We start from the raw sequence: 19580 nt of genomic DNA, 5'->3' as shown, positions 1-19580 counted from the left end.
CTGGATTTTGAGGCTAAATGATGTTATAAAACTTCGTACTTTCCCAACATATCTTGCAGACCCACAGAATCTGGTGTAATTTGCCTTTCCTCATCTTGCACATAGGGCTCATTGATTTCTACGAAATCATCAATATCAGGATCCGGTGGATCTGAGCTCACTTGGACAAAATCTTCTCTATAGTCAGACGTTGGTGGCTGTAGAATTCGAGAATTCTCCATAAAGTGAATGATTTTGTTTTCTTTGACAACCGTCTCTTTGAAGTCAAGGTAGTCATCGTAGTCATTGATTAACACTCCAGCAAGCATTGAGGGATCAAGATTTGAAATTGATAATGTTTGGAACTTGCTTGTGTGGTATGTTCCGGGGTCTGATGAAGCTGCCTGTAAATTGTGAGGATCTAGGTAAAGAAGATTCGAGCCCTGGAATCCAAAGAAGTAGTAACTGGAAGAAGGTTTCCCACCGGCAATTCCCACAGACTGTTTTAAAGCGAGCAATTGCAAGAGACTGGGATAATAGATAGAGTTGATTTTGTCGATACCGAGTCGAAGAGGGAACAATATCAAAAGAGGAGATTCGCTCTCCTCAAAAATCCCCCTGATCTCCTCATCATACAAGTTGCAACTCTCGCATATGGACACATTGATGTTCGGTATCTCATTTGATTCGAATTTGGCGCAAAGCCTTTTGATAGACAAAGATGCAGCACTTGGGCCAAACCATTCACCGGGTTTAACTTTTAATGGCAGAGCCGATGCAACCTTGATGAAGTTGTGCAATGAAAAGGGACAGGTGTAATCGTCCCCAAATAACTGAATTATTTTTTCAACTTTTTCCGGAGCACTTTGGATTGCTTGGGGACTTTGGTGGTCTCTTCCTAGGATCAACATTTGGAGAGCATTTGCCAATAAAGACTGGGAAGTTCGGATCATACAGCCCCACCCTACATCAGTAGAGTAATTTTGGTTATCGAATAAGCCTCCCAAAGCCATACTCGGCCTCACATTGAAGATCATGGACTTCAAAAACGCCAACGGACTAGGCCCATCTTCCGCTTTTTGTATGGGCTCAAACCCTGCTCGGTACGTGAACCATAATCTTGAATTTATGACTGGGTAAATTTCTTCCAAGGGGAATCGGTTGCCTAGAATCGTGACATCAGAACTACCTAACTGTTCCAGTTCTGTTGATTGGACCCTGTTCCACCATTGTGCTATGGTGTTCTGCAAAAGTTGAACCTGAGCTTCGATGGCATTCCCATCTTCTTGATTATCGGTTGTCATAAGGTCAGTGGCCCGACTTATCTTGTGTTGTAATAGTTTGGTCGACGGTAGTTGGAAGTGCTATATTGAATTGCCTTTCGCTTGAGAGGCTATTATGTCAGGGGAGTGCACAAACTTCTTCCTTATCTCTGCCTTTATCTCGTCTTGATCTATAAGTTTATACAACTTAATAATAAATAAATACAAAACAAACTCTCTCGAATAGATAGGAAAATGGAATATATGTGAGTGGTTTCTTTTTTCCTTGTTTCAATTTTTCATCTTGTCCCTGATTTCTTGTTAGTGTTTACAAGTTTTCACTTATAATTCTTTAACCTTACAAAAATAAAAAATATATATCACCAATGGAAAAATACAATAACAAGAAAAACGAACAGAAAAAGGTATAGAAGGCTAAAAAATACCAGATGATCTTCACTATAGGATTTTAGAACTACAGAATTATTTGTCTCTGGCACAATCACTCAACATGGAATTAGAAAGTGATCACTACACCTGCGCAAGATGATCTTCTGGCCGCAAAGGGTTTCTGTTTTAATTTTTTTTTTGAAAAGGGGATAATCTACAACTGCAGTCATGAATTCAAAATTGCCTATGCTCTCTATGTTTCACAATTATTGTTTTCTTTACTTGTGTGCGAGATCTAATGAACCCACGCATCTAGCAATTTTAAGTTAGGTCGCACTCGATATTTACTACTCCTACTTATGCCCAGAAACAGAGGAGGATCCAGAGGTGGAAGAGGCGGAGGAAATGGGAGTCGTTTCCGCCTCAGTAAGACCCAGAAACGAAAAGCGAGAGGCAAAGCCAGTGGCCATCGAAAGGGAAACGATATGCCCGAGTTAATGGACTTGAACTCAGGTGTGTATGTCCCTGATAAAGGCAAAGAATTGCCTCAAGTATCAATGAAAAGCTTGTCAAAGAGGCCAAACAGACATATGATGGATGAAGCCAGATTTACAGATCGCCATATGGAGCAAACTATGAAGCAGCCTCTAAGGAAACGCCCGATTGAGTTTGTTAAAGCAACAACCCTTTATGATCCAAGCAAAGACCTTATTGAAAAGCTCGCAAATTACAACAAAAAGCAAAATGATACCCTTACTGAACATATGGGAATGTTGAAGATGGAAGAGGACACATCTGTCGGAAAGACAACCGAAAGTGAGGGCAATACTGTCGCCACCCATGAAGAAGAGTCTCAAACACAAACAGAAAGGATGCGGATGACTGAAAAGCAGGACAAACTAAGAGATGATGAACACGAAGAAGAGGAACGTCCAAATGTTGATGAACATCGAGAGGAGCTTGATCAGATGGAGGATGAGGCTATTGAAGAGGAGGATGACGAGGCTGTTGAAGAGGAGGTAGACGAGGCTGTTCAAGAGGAGGGAGACGAGGCTGTTCAAGAGGAGGAAGATGTGGCTGTTGAAGAGGAGGAGGAAGACGTGGAACTTGCTGAGGAAGAAGAGGAGGATTTCATAAAGGAAGAAGATGCTTTGATAGGTGATCATAACAATAATCTCGATGATTCTGTGGAATTCCTGGATTCTGATCCCAGCGATGGCGAAAGTGAAGAACTTGATATGTTCGTCATAGACGAAAGAGGCGATGAAGAAATCTTAGCCACTCATAATGTACAGAAAAAAGAGTTCCATGATGTTATAAGACACCGTGAAACACGAAAAACAGTCGCAGCAACTAATTTCGAGAAACATGACAAGTATGAGGCATTTACGGAACATGATCCCCATCTTACTATTGGTCACGTTATGTTGAAGACAACAACTGAAAACGGATCAGTGGAGGCCCTGTTGCCAACACTCAATCATTTAAATAAAGTGACATCCAAAGGCTTCATAGATTTGGCATCTGACGACAATCTTGAACTATCCGAGGATTCAGATGAAGAAGCGGCATTCGAAGATTATATGGCTCAACTAATGGAGGTAAATGGAGCAGATGAATATGAAGATGAATTGGATGATGAAAACCTGATGCGCTTATCCGAGGAGGATCTGGATGACGAGAGCATAGACAACCAATTCTTAGGCTCAGATGAGGAAGGTCTCGAAGAGATACTTGCTTTCGCAAGACAACAGAAGAACATCTCTGAATTGGAGTTTCCTCCTACTCAAACGATAAAAAAGAAGGGAAGAGGAAAGAAACAGAAACCAGAGATTCAGACAGATCTAGATCTTGAAATAAGAGAGTCACTAATGGAACAGTTTCAGTATCAAAAGCTGTCACGAAGAGACAAGAAGCTTCGCAAGAAGGAAAAAAGGCAGCAACAAGCTTTGGTCGACAATGACTTAAGTGTGAAATATGACTATTCATTGCACATAAAAGAGATTAAACAAGAGTTTGAAACCTTTTTGCATGACGTGTCCCGTGATACGATGAGCTTCCCCCCTCTTGATCCCCATGGGAATAAGACGATCAATAAGCTTTCATCGTGTTACAATATGCGTTGCACAAGATGTGGCGGAAACGGTCTTCAGATGTATATGAAAGTGGCAAAAACTCGGAAAACATTCCATTATTTACCAGATTACAATCAAATTGCGTATATAATGCGACAAAGGCCGGTATTCAAGCGTTCTGATGTTAAATCGAGAACAAAGGAAGAAATTGCAGAGACCGACGGAAAGAAATCTCGTCGTGGACCAATTAATGAAGCGTATGTGAAAGAAGGTGATCTTGTTGGTGCTAAGGCTCCGGAAATCGGAACGAACAATATTGGTCGTAAATTACTAGAGAAATTGGGCTGGGTCAAAGGTGAAGGGTTGGGTGCCCACGGAAACAAGGGTATCAGTGAACCCTTGATGGCGACAGTTAAAAAATCCAAGACTGGTTTGAGATAGGTTATAGAGTATGTGAAAACGAAATTCCATTCCAGTTGATGCTGTCTAATAGAATTAAATAAAAAGTTATGTAGGATTTTTGCCTCATTAACGCTTTTTCTTCCCTTTCTTCTTAATATCTGAGATCGGAGCGGCGTGTCCTGATTTTTTGACGTGCTGGAAAAGTTTGTTTCTTGATGTGAAAATCTCCTTACACACTTCACATCTTTCGGAGCCGTTTGGAACTTTCGCAGGCATAGCTTTCTCAGCTTTATCATCCAAGGGAAGCTCAGTGACAGAGGGCAGCTTACTGGCTTCTGACCTCTTCTTCGGTTTCTTTTTCTTCTTTTTATCGTTAGCCCAATCGTCATCGCTATCCTCTAAGCTAATTCCGTTCACAATCTTTTCAAGTTCATCATCCAAGATATTGCCATTGTCTTCCAAATCTTTCTCGATATTTGCTGGCCCCTTCTTCTTGATTTTGTTCTTTTTGTTCTTCTTGACGCTCTCAACTATCTGCTCATTTTCGCTTTCTCCACTCTCAATAACATCGTCGACTTCATAAGAGCTCCAATTCTTCTCTTCATCCTCGACAACATCGAAGCTTTCTTTCAGCTCGTCAACATTGGAGCTAATTTCTTCATTAGGCATATTCGTGCTTTCATTCCCTGACTCCCCACTGCTGGCGGTTTCAAACTCAGAAAGATCAATGTCATCTTTATCAATACCCAACTCAATACCCTCTTGACGCATTTCTTCTTTCAATAACTCTACCATTTCTTTGTGCTTTTTTGAATTCTCATGCGTTTCAAACTGGTTTTTGGATTTGAAATTTTTGTTGCACACAAAACATTCGTAGTAATTTTCATTAATGTTATCTTCAAATTCATCAAATTCACTGTCTGTGGTCTCGTCAGATTCAAAGTTGTATTCTTCACGCAATATTGCCTCGAGTTCTTCCAACTCTTGCAAATCCATTTCTTGCCAGTCCTGAACAGTGTGGTTACTAATCTCAGCCATTCTTTGGATCTTCTGTTCCTTAGCTTGTCTCTCCAAATTCTCTCTTTGCATTCTCTTTCGATTACTTTCTATCTGGTCAGCACCCTTTTTCACTCGAGGGTCTCTCTTCTTAATGAAACCAACAAATTTTCTTACCGTTTCATTATACTCCTTTCGAGCTGCATCTCTAGCTCTCTTATTCTCCTTTTCCATCAAACGTCGCGTTCGTCTGTCAGGCGCAGCAGAATATCGATATTCATCTACCCAATTGAAGCTCTTTACAGTCAGAAAATTGCTCCAAGTATTATAGAAATTTCTGATGACATTGGCATAGTCTGTATGCGAGTTACCAAATCTGGGATACAAGAGGACATTCTCATCAAGAGCATTGACGTTAGCAGAATCATCCATGTACAGATCGAATTTCGGGAGTCTTTGATACTTCCCATGCGTGACCTCTTCCGCAGCCAATCTTTCGAATAAACGACCAGCAACATTGTACATTCCAGATAGGGAATTGTCTATTTGGGCAAAGAGGGATGGATTAAAATACCGTAGAAGCTCTTGCACTGATATACTGGGGATTACCATTTCCTCTGGGGCATCCGAAGCAGAAAAATCATCCTCATCACGTAGAATTTGAGACTTGTGGGCGTCATACCAGGTTCTTTCTTGCGGGTCAGATAAGACCTCGTAGGCAGATCTGACAAGGGCAAATCTGGCATTTGCACCTTCTGTATCATGAGGGTTCTTATCTGGATGCAACTGAAGAGCTTTTTTTCTATACGCCTTCTTGAGCTCAGAATCTGTTGCAGTCGCTTCAACCCCAAGAAGTTCGTAATAGCATGTCTTCATAGTAGGTTTCTTGGTTTCAGAGCATGTATTAATCTACAAGTCTTGATAGGAAAAAAAAAGTAGCTTATGCGCACAACTCAGCGTGAAGGATATACCTTTACAATACATTTCGGTATATAACGATATGGCACCTCGAATAACTATATTATCATACTTAATCTCACCAACCCTTCGAATGGTAGTCATCATTATCCTCCGGGGATACATGATCAAACTGTCCCCGAAATAACTGTTCTGCGCTGATCACACGTTCAGGCTTGGGGATCTTACCTAGTTTATGATCGATTAGAATCGAATTCTTAAGCGATTGACTCATCTCGACAGATGGTTCAAAGTCATTGTCGGGGCTAATATTAACATCGAACTTGCTGGGTGTTTGTTGTTTTGGCTCGTTTGGCTTTGAAGAGGACGGCGAATTCACATTGTCGCTTTTTTCTCGGGACAGTGAGCTTTGCAAGCCTTGTTCAGAAAACCTTGAGGCGTACTCGTGTGACATCAGATCGTGATATCTTTGCGTCCCTATGTTTTCAGACGAGGTTGCCGTGGCCAATGTACTATGCTTTGTCCTCCTTGACAGTCCAAAAAGAGATGTCAACTGTAGCGAACTTTTGGAAAATATGCTTTTCAAGGATGTAACCGAAAGCGAGTTGGAATATTTATTTAGGCTCGAAGATAAGAGAGCTTCGGCCCTTTCTGTGCTGTGCGAACTCTCATCAATAGGTGAGTTAGGAGTCATTAAGTTTGTGCTTGAGCTAGTAGCATGTGTGGTGACAATAAAGTTGGACAAGCTCACACTAGAAGCTTGTTTTGTGTACAAATGGTCCCCTTCCGTCGCTCTTTTTGGATCTTCGACATTATTTTCTTCTTCCACAAAGAGAACCGACTCACCCTCAGGAACATTCTTAGTCACGTCGTTCAGCGATGCAAAGCGTTTTGAGAACAAAATTGACGGCTTTTGTAGTTTAACTTTGTTTCGAAGCAGATTGGCCTTATCCAACGTTATGAAACCTGTGGTAGAAGATCTCTTTAAGATTGGTTTCGATGTGGTTTGTTTGGACAGCGAGGTGTTGGAGAATGGATTTGATTGTGTTGAATGCGCCAACTCATTTAAAAACAACCCCGATAAAAGCGACCGCGGAGTAAAATGATTCGGCGAATCTCCCTTTACTTCTGAGAGCGATATTGTATCGGCTCTAGATTCCATCAGCTTCTTGGATACAAGCGGGATACGTTTTGCAAAATTGAGCGGCTGCAGGTTAGGTGTGTTATTTGTAGACTCACTTTCAGAAGAGACTGACATCCACTCACTATCATTATCACCAGCAGATTGACTTTTGCTAGCTTTCGATGCTGCTAATTTGATCTCCGAAGAGTCTGGGTGAGACTGTTCCTCACCCTCACTTTCGCTCGTATACTCATCTTCTTCTGAAATATCCGTTGAAGATAAAGAAATGTGACTAGCAGCTGCAGTAGAATTGAAGTTTGAGCCCCCGAAAAGCGAATCCTGTCGCTTGATCCCAGGAACTTCATTAGTACTAGCGAGTTCGATCTTTGAATCAACTTCATTTAAATGAGACCGAGCTTGGGTACTGTCCGGGGAAGGAGTGTTTGCAATGAAAAAAATGTTCTTTCCCTCAGACTCTAGCCCGTTAGGATGATGCGAATTAAGTTCAAATTGTTGTGAATCTTTCATCGAATCTTTTACAAAAGCATTTCCCTCTGTGTCCTCACGGTGGTTGCAATTGCTCTCATCACTTGTACCATTTCCGGGGAAGCCACCATCACTATACTCATCTTTATCTTCTCCCGATTCATTTAAAGACTCCCCACTAGAAATAAAATGCTGCTCGCCATTTGAAGGCGGTTTTTTGGCGTAAGGATTCAAGCTAAGCCTGCTTTCGCTTGTGGATTTTGAGTTTGTGGAAAACAAGGGTGGCCGTTCCACTTGGGGCGGTTTGCGGTAGTGTTCTCGAAGATCCAACAGAAGATCGGCTAGATCCAAGTACGAATTATCGATTTTCTTTGTTGGCCGGCTTAGTAAACGATCATTCAAAAGTCGCCAGGACCGATTATTCAACCTCAGAGTAGAGGAACACGAACAGGCCAAGTCCTTGTTGCAAGTAACTTTCCAGACCTTGTATAGCGAGGCGCTAGATTCACAGTCGTATGAAAGGGATAGACTGATTTGTGAAGTAGTAACCATCGAACTCATGACAGATCGGGTTTCAGCATATAGTGCTCAAAGGGCAAAGATAAATAGACCACGAAATCGACAAACGGTGGATATGAGCTCACTCTCGGGAGTTTCAAATGAGCAGACTAAGTCTGGAGAAGGCTGCTTTTGATGGGAAAAAAGAAAATAGGAGATGCGTGGTTTATTAGATTTGTAGGTTATGCTATTTTCCTTTTGCGCCTGCAACCGGAAACAAAACCAACCACGGGGAAAACCAAGGAATAAAAAAAATGCACTCGATGTGAATAGAAGAAAAAGAAGGAACAGAGAACAGGCCAGATTATGGTACAAAATGGGGTTATGCGTGGAAAAAGCCTTTGGTGTTAGAGCCTGCGGGCTTAGTGTCACCTTTTTTCTGCTATCAGTGATCATTCATTTTTTCGTTCTCCAGAAAACGTGACATCAATTGACAGATCACGCCGCTGGCAAAAAGTCCGAGCGAGCACAATAAAGAGAAAACAGAGCGATAATGAAAAAGAAGGGTAGATGAGCAGAAAAAATTCTCTACAATAGAGGAATAAACTATTGCAAATTATGAAGAAAAACGTGGACATGAAAGATGTTTTGTTAAAGTCTCCGGGCGTACCATCATAAGGTTCTGACTTAAGCGCTTCCCTCTCGACGGAGAGAAAAGAGAAAAGAGAAAAGAGAAAAGAATTTTAGAATGACACCCTCACTGAATTCAAGAAATATATTTGTAGTGGCACCCGTGAGTAATCCAAAATCAAGGGGTTAAGACCGAGAGGAGAGAACAGATGACATTTCTTTAATGACCACTAATCAGCGAAAACAGGTGTGGATTCTTTGGCCAACTTCATGCAAATAATAGATCAAACTCGTTCGTATGCCTCAATTACAGTAAATTATCTCTGCTGTGACATTATGGAACAATGGCTCATGAATACCCAAACGGGACAACCGAGAATACCGAAGAAAATATTATTTCCAAACTGACGAAAATTTAGCGTGTAAACACATTGTGAAATTTCTCCGCTTAAGATTCCGGCACGAGATGGAGTTTAAGCACCATAATTGTTCTCTCTGAATCCGGTGCAGCATGCCCTTAACAGCAATAGAAAGACTGCTTCCCCATATTTCAGTGCACACCCGGGCTCGTAACACAGAGCAACCATGTGGTTTAGCACAGTTCTTTTCTTTTCGTTTAGTAGTGAAAAAAAGCCCAATTGGCTCCTCCTCGAGGCCAATTGGCCCTATTGGAGGATGTGTGACGGTGTATATGGCACATTGTCCTTGGTGGATTTGTATCTTCTTCCTGTGGAGCCGAATTCTCTAATGGTTCTCTTTAGCAATCATGGGGTGGCATTGCACACAAGCTACACTATAAAGGGGCACCTATTTCCTTAGTCTTCCTTGTCTCGTATTACTCATTGAATATTCTCTTATTTCTTATAAAACTGTCTCACCATGTCTAAGAATTTTTTGATTGGAGCCGCCGTTTTGGGCGCTGGTGTTTACTACTACGACCAGCAAGTGCAACCCATCTTTCCTAGAAACGCAAAGAACCAAGTGACTTTGCCCCACCCACTGGAGAATGTTAGAAAGTCTGCTCAAGATGTCGAGGTGAAAGCGAAAGAACTTGGGTCTCAGGCTCGCGACTTTGGTTCTCTGTTGAAGAAAACCGTGAGTCTCCTGGCTGACGAGGCCAAACAAAAGGCTGACTCTACCATTGCCTCTATCAAGGAATCCGACACGTACAACAAGTGGTCGGAGAAGTTGGACTCGTACGCCCAAGATGTGAAGGTGGCTGCGGACGAAGTTGAGAACAAGCCTGCGCCAAACCGTTGGGCCGCGAAGTACATTGACTTTGTCAACTCTCTTGGCCAAACCAAGGACGAGAAGTTGAAGGAACTTGCTAGTTCCACGTCTTTGAAACAACAAGAAATCAAGAATGACTTGGACTACAAGTCTACGTCTTGGTCGTCATGGTGGTCTGGCAAGAAGAGCGAGGCTGAAGCAGAAAAGGACAGATTGGCTAACAAGGCCGAGGCTGAAAAACAAGGATGGTTGAACTGGGGTTCTGACAAGAAGCGCGAAGCTGAGAAGAAATGGGAGCTGGGAAAGCAACAGGCCGAGGCCGAGAAACAGAGCTGGTTGAACTGGGGTTCCAAGAAGGCAGATGAGGCTGAAAAGACCGCCAAGGACGTCAAGAGAGACGCTGAGAAGGAAAAGGATAAGTGGGTCAACTGGGGCAGTGCCAAGGCTGACGAAACAAAGGCAAGAGCCCAAGAAGCTCACAGTGATGCAAGAGCTTCTTTGGACAAGCAGCAAAGAGAGTGGTCTGAAACTGTGGAAGCAGGCAGACAGAGATCGATTGAGGAGTACTACCGTGCCAAGCGCAACTTAGAGGAGTTGAGCAAGCAAGCTACGGATGACGCCCATTTGAGCCGTGCTAAGAAGGACCTTGAGAACGCCTTGTACAACTTGAAACAATATGGAGCAAACTTGGTTGACCAAGTGACTGGCAGAAAGTAGTGTAGTTTGCATTACAAAGAACGAGCCAATGAACATCAGCAATTAACGAGTGTAGGCAGGTGCAGCTGTAGAAATGGAAGATTGAAGAGCTTATGGGTTTTAGACAACGCTATAGGTGCATTTTGCACCCACCGAAAGTATGTCCAAGAGCCTGTAAAGAATATTACTCAGGAAACCATCAAGAAAGAGCAGAGTAATACAGACATAAAAAACGAACATGAATCGAAAAGGAGAACAGTAGGCAAGACCTAAACGTGTTTGAATATGCCCGGCCCACTCTTTATCGCATCGTGCTACTATCTGCACCATTTCGCGCGCCAACTCGCTTCATCACAAGACTATGATTCTTCTTCGGCGCCTCCACACCAAGAGCGTGCCGCGGCTCTACCTGGTGAGCAGCGAATTGCTCGACTCCCAGGTGTTGCCCCGCATCCCCACACACGAGCTTCTTGCACGGCTTCAGTATGTTTCTCCACCCAAGCCGGGGCTTGTGCACTGGATGCCCATGGGAATGCTTGTGCTCAACAAGATGAAGCAGCTTGTGCACAAACACATGCAAGATGCTGGCGCCGAGGAGATAAGCTTGTCTGCGCTCTCGCACCTGGATCTCTGGAAACAGACGGGCCGCTGGGGTGGCGCCGAGTTGTTCCGCTTGAAGGACCTGAAGGGCGCCGAATACTGCTTGGCGCCAACATGCGAGGAGGAGATCACACACTTGGTGCAGCAAAACGTGGCGTCGTACAAAAACTTGCCGCTTCTTTTCTACCAGATCAACACCAAGTTCCGTGACGAAAAGAGGCCGCGCAGTGGGCTTCTCCGGGGGCGCGAGTTTGTCATGAAGGACGCCTACTCGTTTGACGTGAGCGAAGCCGAAGCCATGCGGGCGTACGAGACCATGCTGCGCGCCTACGCCGGGGTGTTTGCTGCTTTGCGGGCGCCGTGTGTGCGCGCGGACGCCGACACGGGCGAGATTGGCGGCTCCATGTCGCACGAGTGGCATTACGTTCATGCGGCGGGCGAAGACACGTTGTTCGAGTGCACGGACTGCGGGCGCACGCTGAATGTGGAAATGACGCCGTCATTCCCAGCCGAAGACGCAGCCGAGCCCCTGAAGACCAGTTTGGAGGCCGCCGTAGCGTATTTCCCCACCATAGACCGCTCGACCTTAGTGTGCGCATACTACCCAGTGTCGCGCGCGTTCCGCCCGGCGTTTCTCCGCGAAACAGTGCCTGACATTGACTTGTCGGGCACCCTCAGCGAAGAAGAGGTGCTAGCACTTTTCCGCGACGAGGCGACGATCATCGACAAACGGGTGGTGCGGATCATGGATAGCAGACTCGACCTGCGCCTGAACCTCCCTGATTTCCCCGTCAAGTTTGCCAACCGTTCGCTTGTGTCCACATTGACAGATGTGCCTCTTGTCGAGGCCGAAGAAGGCGAGTTGTGCGCGCACTGCGACTCGGGCACGTTGCGCTCGAGCAGGGCCATTGAAGTGGCGCACACTTTCTACTTGGGCGACCGCTACACGCGCGCTCTCGACTGCACGGTCGAGGTGCCTGGTGCAGACGGAACCGTGTCCCGACAGCCGGTATTGATGGGCTGCTACGGAATTGGCATCAGCCGCATAATTGCAGCGCTTGCCGAAATCAACCGCGACAGCCACGGCTTGCGCTGGCCTGCAGCCATTGCCCCTTGGCATGTCACTGTTGTGGATGCGGGCGCCCAAGAACAGGCCCACGAGGTGGCGCGCTCTTTGGGCGACATGGAGGTGCGCCTCGACGCGCGGCCCCTGGTACGCTTGGGCCGCAAGATTCGCGAGTCGCATGCCATGGGGATCCCATTGGTGCTTGTTGTGGGCAAGCGTTACCCGACGGTGGAAATCGAGGTTCGCGGGCGCCAGCATGGGTGCCTGTGGGAAACAGTGCGCCAGGAACTGCTGTTCGACTGGATAGTGGAGACAGGCGCCTCGCACACCAAGCATATTGTGGATTGTGCAAATGCGCCGAAAGTCGCAGCGGCATTGCTCGCAGACATGTAGGTGGACTCGTGTGACTTCAGCCAGGTCCAGACCAGCGATTTAGATGCTCCATAGTGAAGTTCATGTATTGTATATAGTTGACAGCATAAAGTCATAGACTCGCTTTATGTATCCTTCAAACAAGGTGAACACCTTCAAAGACTCTCTGTCCTCATCCGAGTGGCTCAGAACAGGCTTGAATCGCCGGAATGGTGACGCAAACCACCGAAACACCGTACTTATGAAACACCGTACTTATTCTCTCAGCACACGCAAGTGTCCTGCCCTTCTACAGAAAACAAATTTATCCATGTACTAAACGTATACTACACAGCATGCCGCCGCCAAACATTTGTTGTAAAACGAGCTTACTGGTGATCAAGCAAACCTCCAACGCCACTAGTCTCCTAGGAAGTGAACTTTCCGGTGATCTTGGCCAAAACATGCAAGACAATGACAGAGAAAATGAATCCCACAGCCAAAAAAAGCACAACCAAAGGATCAACTCTCAAACCTTGAGCCTCGTCTGTGAACAACTTCAACATGTTAGCCGAAGAACCACCGGCGCCTGCGGCTCTTGTGGACAAGGGCATTTGGTTAGCGTCCTTCGACTTCTTGTCAGCGGCATTTCTTCTCTTGGCGGCGCTTCTCAATCCACCTGGGGCAACTGCGGACGAAGACTATATGTTAGTTACAACTTTCTCTCATTTTGCACTCGGCAAACATACCATTATTGTATGGGCGACAGGTGTAGTGACAGATTACTGAGTACACGTCGCTGATTTTTCGTCGAGGCCGCACGGTCACGTGCGCATAGATCGCCCGGTAGATTTTACCCATAGATAGCACCAAAACCGTATGGAACGGAGCCAACAGATCTGATAAATGCAACAAAAAATGTGCCGAATCGGAGCGGATAACCGCCCATCAGCTCTTATGTTGGAAGACTCTCTGTTAGTCGGCATTTCTGAAATATCCTTCTTTATGCCTCCGCTCTGTTCTCCGCCCATATTGTGTTCTTTTAAACTTCTATTCTACTCTTTCAATTTATTGACTTGCAGGAGAACACCATTAGCCTGGGCAGAACCAGTGAAGAGTCGTCCAAAAGAATATTCACATATGGGGATGGGTCACGTGCGCGCTTCTGGCCCTCCCACAAGCGATTCTGTGTCGAGCATTTTTGTTAGCTCGCCTAAAAATTCTCGCTCCGTAACTACCTTCAAAACAAGGTACTAACAGGATCAAACTTTTCTATCCGGGTCAATCCCTTTGGAGTTCTCTTATCATTAGTCAGCCCAGGCTCATATTCACTTCCTGCCAAAAGCACTGTCCATTTGCGTGCAGACATATCGCTGCGTTATCACTGGCCACTTTAATCGTCCACTGGGCTCTTTCTTCTTTTCTGATTTTCTCCCTCACAGGTACTTCTGTGTGACCCATACAAGTGCCCTTAGAGCCCATATATCCTTCTTTGGCCGAAAAGAGAAGCAAATAACTTTGGCTACTTCTCCTATTCTGGTGATTGTTGTTTTCAGTGTCAGACAACCTTTTGCAAGACCGAATACTACTATCGGTTTACTGCCCAAGTGAAACACCCAAAAACTTTTTGGCCAAGACTTGCATCTCACGCAGACCTATATTCAAATCTCCATTCGTGTATCATCCCACATGGACTTGAGAAACTTATCGACTACTCCTAACCAGATGGACTCCGTTATCCAGCGGAGACCATCTTTGTCTTCGTTGTCTTCTGCATCGGGCTACGAGTCGTCTACATACGGCAATAACGGGCCCTCGAATTTAATGTCTGCCCAGGGCCCGGGAAATTCAAATTCCCAAGGTCCAACCCTGAGGCAATCCACGGGCCTGAACAGACTTTATTCGGGAATTCTGAACAACTCAAGTAATCCAAACTTGATTACTCCTTCGTCAATGCCGCCTCTGGTGCCAAACGATGTTGTGCCATGGGTTGAACAACAAAAGCAACAACAGTCCTTGAATGTGAATTCATTGGACAACGGAAAAAAAGACATGGCATCCGAAATGCCAACTCATACGAGAAGAACCCCACAATCACCAAATGGGGGCACCTCTCTAATGACAAGCATGAGTTCCGTCACAGTCAACACTTCAGCTACTATGGATGATGATGATGACGAGTTGATACCCACAGCTATTGTCATCAAGAATATTCCTTTTGCGATTAAAAAAGAGCAATTGTTAGACGTTATGACGAAGTTAAACTTGCCCTTGCCATACGCTTTCAACTATCACTTTGACAATGGCGTTTTCCGTGGTTTGGCTTTTGCCAATTTCACCTCCACTGAAGAAACTTCGATGGTGGTTAATAACTTAAACGGCCGCGAGATCGGTGGTCGAAAGTTACGTGTTGAGTATAAGAAAATGTTACCAGCTCAAGAGAGGGAGCGTATTGAGAGAGAAAAAAGAGAGAAACGCGGTCAATTGGAGGAACAGCACCGGTCTGGGTCCAATGCTTCTTTGGCTTCTCTTATTTCCGCTGCATCCACAACGGCCGCCACAAAAAACTTGAGTGTCAATGGTCAACAATATAGTACCCAAACAGAAAGGGTGTTTGTGCACTTTCCCTCTGGTTCCAACGCACCTCAACCACCTCCTGAGTTGAACTTAAATGACCCAGAGATCCTTGAGTTGTACTCTCAGTTGCTCACTTATAGAGATGATAATTCGAAGCTTATTTTCGAGTTGGCCTTCCCTTCCAATCTTACAATGTCACAGCGCAAAGTCATTTCTCATTTGTGCTCGTTCTTGAACTTGCTCGAGCTCTATGATAATGGCTATATTATTATCAGAAGAAAACCTGGTCAACAGAGTATCCAACAGCGCCATCAGCAAAGCACATCTTTCAACCCTCATGTCCCCCAACAAAATCCTCCAATGTCTCTGCATTCATCATCAATGATGAACTTAAACCAATTGCCTGCGTTGCTCAATTACGGTCCTAACCCGCAGACGACAAATCCCCATGCGCCGGAGCTATTGAGATCACAGTCTCAGTCGGCTTTACAGATGCCGAGACTCAGGCAGCAAACCACTACCCCCATCCAGCAACAATTCTCGCAATATCAGCCATCAGGTAGTCTGCACCAAAAACAACCTTCGGGTTCGCAAAGTAAGTACCAGTCATTTGGGAACTACGCACAAAACACAGCGGGTCCTACAAACCAAGCTCAAAATTCCATTGGAACACCCACCTCCAGTGCAGCAGCGTTGTTGAGATCCTCAAATAACCGCTCGTTTGTTGATGTAAGAGCCGCCAACATGAACGGCGGTTTCCCTAACCCCCACTCTGTTACTGATTCTCCGACTGCGCAACATTCTGCGACAGTCCAGACTCCAGGATTGTATCAGGGACCCAATGCAGGGTATTTTGCTAGTGGTCCTGTAAGCCAGCCAGGAACTCCATTAGGGAATCCAGATTTGGCGAACCGCTTTGCTCCCTTTGGTCAACACAGCCACCTTGCAGGAAGCTTATCCTCTTTGCAAGCAGCTACAGGCACCGGCGAGGAGTTCCCAATGAACGATTCGTTGTCTAATAAGCTCAACTCGCTCAACTTGAGCAACGGGTACGAGCAACAAAAATCGGGAGGAGGAATTTGGGGCCCAAAAAAATAGCGGTTTGAAGGGGATTGCGTTATTTTATTGGGTCAATGCATTTCGAGAGAAATTACTCTAATGATCTAAATATTCTTCCAGCAGAAGAAGTGCCGGCTTTTCAGTTCCTCATTGGATTGCACAACACGGCACCCTCATACCAGATTACGAAAATTTTTGATGTCTTATGTTTAATGCACTAATGATCAAAAGGATACAATACTCCTTAAAATGATTTTCTCTCTCATGTATGTGTCCTTGTGACACGCCTTATAATTGATAATGTCTTTAAAAGCACTACATTGTAGAGACAATACTCGAGACAGCGAAGCTCGGTGAAACTGTTCATTCAATCGCCTAGAAGAGTACATAGATCACTTCGGAAAATGAGAGATCGGTACTTATGGGTTTTTTTTTTCACTGGACAAGTGTTAAGATCATTATATGATTAAATTGACTAAATTATTGATCCGTGGTTCTCATGAGTTGCGCTAATTACAAGACTGTCTTATGGTGTATTGAACGGTAATGCGTCATTGACTCTGTACGCTAATATTTTTACTGGTAAGGGAATACAAATACACTGCTGAACAGCTATACAAACGTAATATTTGACTTGCATAGTCCCCATGCCAATTCTACGCAATCAGTACTTCCAATGTTCGATGAACAGAGGCCTCACGAGAATAGTTAACTCATAATATCCAATAATGCTGGCTCCCTCCGGCGTTTCATGACCTCACATGATTTGGTTCTGCGTATTGCTTGGAGTTGTAAGTTTAAGTACTAGGCATAGTGATGTGTCTGGTTAAAAATAGGCGCTGATGAAATTTGACTGCGACCTGTGAAAAGAAACTTCACTGGCGTTATGCGTCTGTAAATGTAAAATTGACGACACAAGCTCTGACAACGTGAGAGATTCAAATACATAGCTTGGAAGATAGAGAAAATGGCATGTAAAATGCCAGAACAAGGTTCAAAGTAAGATTAAAGAAAGGTTCAGAACAAGGTACAAAATACGTACTGCAAGAACAGCCAGAAAACGCACCAAATGGAAGAGACGGAAAAACCCCCAAACCGCAGGACGCAACTACGATAACAAGGAAAAAGAGTCTAGATCGGGCCCAAACACAAGCTAAGAACACGAATTGTAGTACTGAAAAAAGCGGAAACTGTCAAGACGTCTACCTTGCTTCCAAACTTTATAAGTGTGTTTCCAAGCAAAGTAGTCGCGTGAGTGCAAATGCCAAAAGTGGGCCCAACGCGCCCAGTTCGTTAAAATGGAGGCTCGAGTTTTGCATTTTGGTTATCGCTTTCGCACGTGATGCAAAAAATGGTGGTTTACTGGATGTCTCAACGATGACAGACCCAAGGAAAATTTTTTTGCGAGATAGCATCCATACTCACAGAAACGCTAGGATTCTTTACTGTGGAAGCACTTTCTAATCCCGCTTCGCCCTCTTAGCCCCGATACTCCGGTCTCAGCAAACCCCACCCGCGTTTGCTCTTTTTCCCTCCCCCCACTCACTTGTGCCACTGGAGGATCCGAGTACCCTGAGTTTGAAACACAAGTTCGAAAAGCCAAGCGTTTAAATTCATTCGACGTGGACAACTTCTTACACTTTCCAATAGATATCGGCTTGATACTGAACTGAACTATCTTTAAGAAGAAAAAACAACACCGACCATGGGACAAATTCTTTCGCAACCTGAAACAGAAAAGCACTCCGAGAAAGACGCCAATAAGTACTTGGCCTACGGCTTGTCATGCATGCAAGGCTGGAGAATCAATATGGAAGATGCTCATGCTACCATATTGAGCATGAACGAGGATGGCGACGACCAGGTGGCGTTCTTTGGCGTTTACGACGGTCACGGAGGCGAAAAGGCCGCCATCTTCACTGGCTTGCATTTGCACGAGTTGATTCAACAGACAGAAGCGTTCGGCCGTAAAGACTACTCTACCGCCTTGAAAGATGGCTTTTTGCTGTGTGACCAAGCCATCTTGCAAAACCAGGAAACCAGAAACGACGAGAGTGGATGTGCTGCAACGTCGGCCATCATCACACCCAAGCAGGTCATTTGTGCTAACGCTGGTGACTCCAGAACTGTTTTGTCTACCAACGGCTTTGCCAAGGCCTTGTCTTTTGACCACAAGCCATACAATGAAGGAGAAAAGGCCCGTATTTGTGCTGCTGGAGGCTACGTGGAAATGGGCCGTGTGAATGGTAACTTGGCCTTGTCTAGAGGAATTGGTGACTTTGTGTTTAAGAAGAACTCAGACTTGCCTGCCGAAGAGCAAATCGTCACCTGTTATCCCGAAGTGATTCTGCACGATCTCGACTACGAAAAGGACGAGTTTGTGATTTTAGCTTGCGACGGAATCTGGGATTGCTTGTCTTCTCAGAGCTGTGTGGAATGTGTGAGAAGAGGCATCTACGAGAGGAAACCTTTCACACAGATTTGTGAGGAAATCATGGAATTGTGCTGTGCGCCTAACGCAGACGGACCAGGAATCGGCTGCGATAACATGTCGATTCTCATTGTTGCATTATTGGATCAGTCAAAGAACGAAACTTTGGACCAATGGTATGACCGTGTGATTCTGAAGATTGAGTTGAACAAGAAACAAATGGAAGAGCACAAAACTGACGATGACGAAGAAGAAGCTCCTGTTGCTGTTGAATACGGGCCCATTTCACCCCCATACAACGATTTGTATAAGGAGCTTTTCGGCGACTTTGCGGAGATTGGCCAGCACTCTAACACTGACGCGCGCTCAAGCGGTTCCAACGGCTACTCCATGTTCGGGAACATGGGCATGCGTAGCACGTCTAGAGAAGACGACAACGAAGAAGAGGCTTCTAACGGCGAAGACGACTCGCTCAGAAATGGCGCCATTTCTTTACAGAAATTATTGTCCAGCAACGTGATCACCAACGAAAACGGCGTTATTTATTTGGATACTTCTTCCGCACAGTCATTGTTAGCATCCTTCGGTATGCCTACGGAATCCGCCGAGGAGGATGAAGAAGGCGAGGATGTCCATGAAAGCCACATTGAAGAAGTTGAAGACGGACCAAGCGAGTCCAGCTGAAAGCAACAAGGATCAAGCGTGCGAAAGAATCTCAGATGATGATGCAATAAAAAAGCTATGAAAAAAGAAAAAAAAAAGAAGAATTTGAGAAGAGATTTATGCTATGGTTTGGTAACACTGATACTTG

General features: G+C 44.9%; 9 protein-coding genes across 9 annotated transcripts; 6 read left to right on the top strand and 3 right to left on the bottom strand. All coding sequences in view use genetic code 12, as the record gives it.

The window, feature by feature from the left end:
• Nucleotides 1-23: 23 nt before the first annotated feature.
• FOB63_000292 (cysteine protease) lies at nt 24-1283 on the bottom strand (the record flags this gene model as incomplete). Its single annotated transcript, XM_002619086.2, has 1 exon — nt 24-1283. The coding sequence occupies one exon, from the start codon at nt 1281-1283 to the stop codon at nt 24-26; it is 1260 nt and encodes a 419-aa protein (XP_002619132.2).
• Nucleotides 1284-1990: 707 nt separating this feature from the next.
• Nucleotides 1991-4147, top strand: FOB63_000291 (uncharacterized protein; the record flags this gene model as incomplete). The annotated part of the gene is made up of 1 exon (XM_002619084.2): nt 1991-4147. One exon carries the CDS (start codon nt 1991-1993, stop codon nt 4145-4147), a length of 2157 nt encoding a protein of 718 aa, XP_002619130.2.
• Nucleotides 4148-4234: 87 nt separating this feature from the next.
• Nucleotides 4235-5980, bottom strand: FOB63_000290 (uncharacterized protein; the record flags this gene model as incomplete). Its single annotated transcript, XM_002619083.2, has 1 exon — nt 4235-5980. The coding sequence occupies one exon, from the start codon at nt 5978-5980 to the stop codon at nt 4235-4237; it is 1746 nt and encodes a 581-aa protein (XP_002619129.2).
• A 160-nt stretch (nt 5981-6140) lies between these two features.
• Nucleotides 6141-8192, bottom strand: FOB63_000289 (uncharacterized protein; the record flags this gene model as incomplete). Its single annotated transcript, XM_002619082.2, has 1 exon — nt 6141-8192. One exon carries the CDS (start codon nt 8190-8192, stop codon nt 6141-6143), a length of 2052 nt encoding a protein of 683 aa, XP_002619128.1.
• A 1446-nt stretch (nt 8193-9638) lies between these two features.
• On the top strand, nt 9639-10706 carry CSP37 (Csp37p; the record flags this gene model as incomplete). The annotated part of the gene is made up of 1 exon (XM_002619081.2): nt 9639-10706. The coding sequence occupies one exon, from the start codon at nt 9639-9641 to the stop codon at nt 10704-10706; it is 1068 nt and encodes a 355-aa protein (XP_002619127.2).
• A 340-nt stretch (nt 10707-11046) lies between these two features.
• On the top strand, nt 11047-12744 carry PRS (putative proline--tRNA ligase; the record flags this gene model as incomplete). Its single annotated transcript, XM_002619080.2, has 1 exon — nt 11047-12744. One exon carries the CDS (start codon nt 11047-11049, stop codon nt 12742-12744), a length of 1698 nt encoding a protein of 565 aa, XP_002619126.2.
• A 314-nt stretch (nt 12745-13058) lies between these two features.
• Nucleotides 13059-13505, top strand: FOB63_000286 (uncharacterized protein; the record flags this gene model as incomplete). Its single annotated transcript, XM_002619079.2, has 1 exon — nt 13059-13505. The coding sequence occupies one exon, from the start codon at nt 13059-13061 to the stop codon at nt 13503-13505; it is 447 nt and encodes a 148-aa protein (XP_002619125.2).
• An 886-nt stretch (nt 13506-14391) lies between these two features.
• PIN4 (Pin4p) lies at nt 14392-16377 on the top strand (the record flags this gene model as incomplete). Its single annotated transcript, XM_002619078.2, has 1 exon — nt 14392-16377. The coding sequence occupies one exon, from the start codon at nt 14392-14394 to the stop codon at nt 16375-16377; it is 1986 nt and encodes a 661-aa protein (XP_002619124.1).
• A 1666-nt stretch (nt 16378-18043) lies between these two features.
• Nucleotides 18044-19453, top strand: PTC2 (type 2C protein phosphatase; the record flags this gene model as incomplete). Its single annotated transcript, XM_002619077.2, has 1 exon — nt 18044-19453. One exon carries the CDS (start codon nt 18044-18046, stop codon nt 19451-19453), a length of 1410 nt encoding a protein of 469 aa, XP_002619123.1.
• Nucleotides 19454-19580: the final 127 nt, after the last annotated feature.

The sequence above is a fragment of the Clavispora lusitaniae genome (genome assembly GCF_014636115.1).
Source record: "Clavispora lusitaniae strain FDAARGOS_655 chromosome Unknown tig00000003_pilon, whole genome shotgun sequence".
Taxonomy (NCBI): domain Eukaryota; kingdom Fungi; phylum Ascomycota; class Pichiomycetes; order Serinales; family Metschnikowiaceae; genus Clavispora; species Clavispora lusitaniae.
This window is presented reverse-complemented; position numbering and strand designations above follow the sequence as displayed.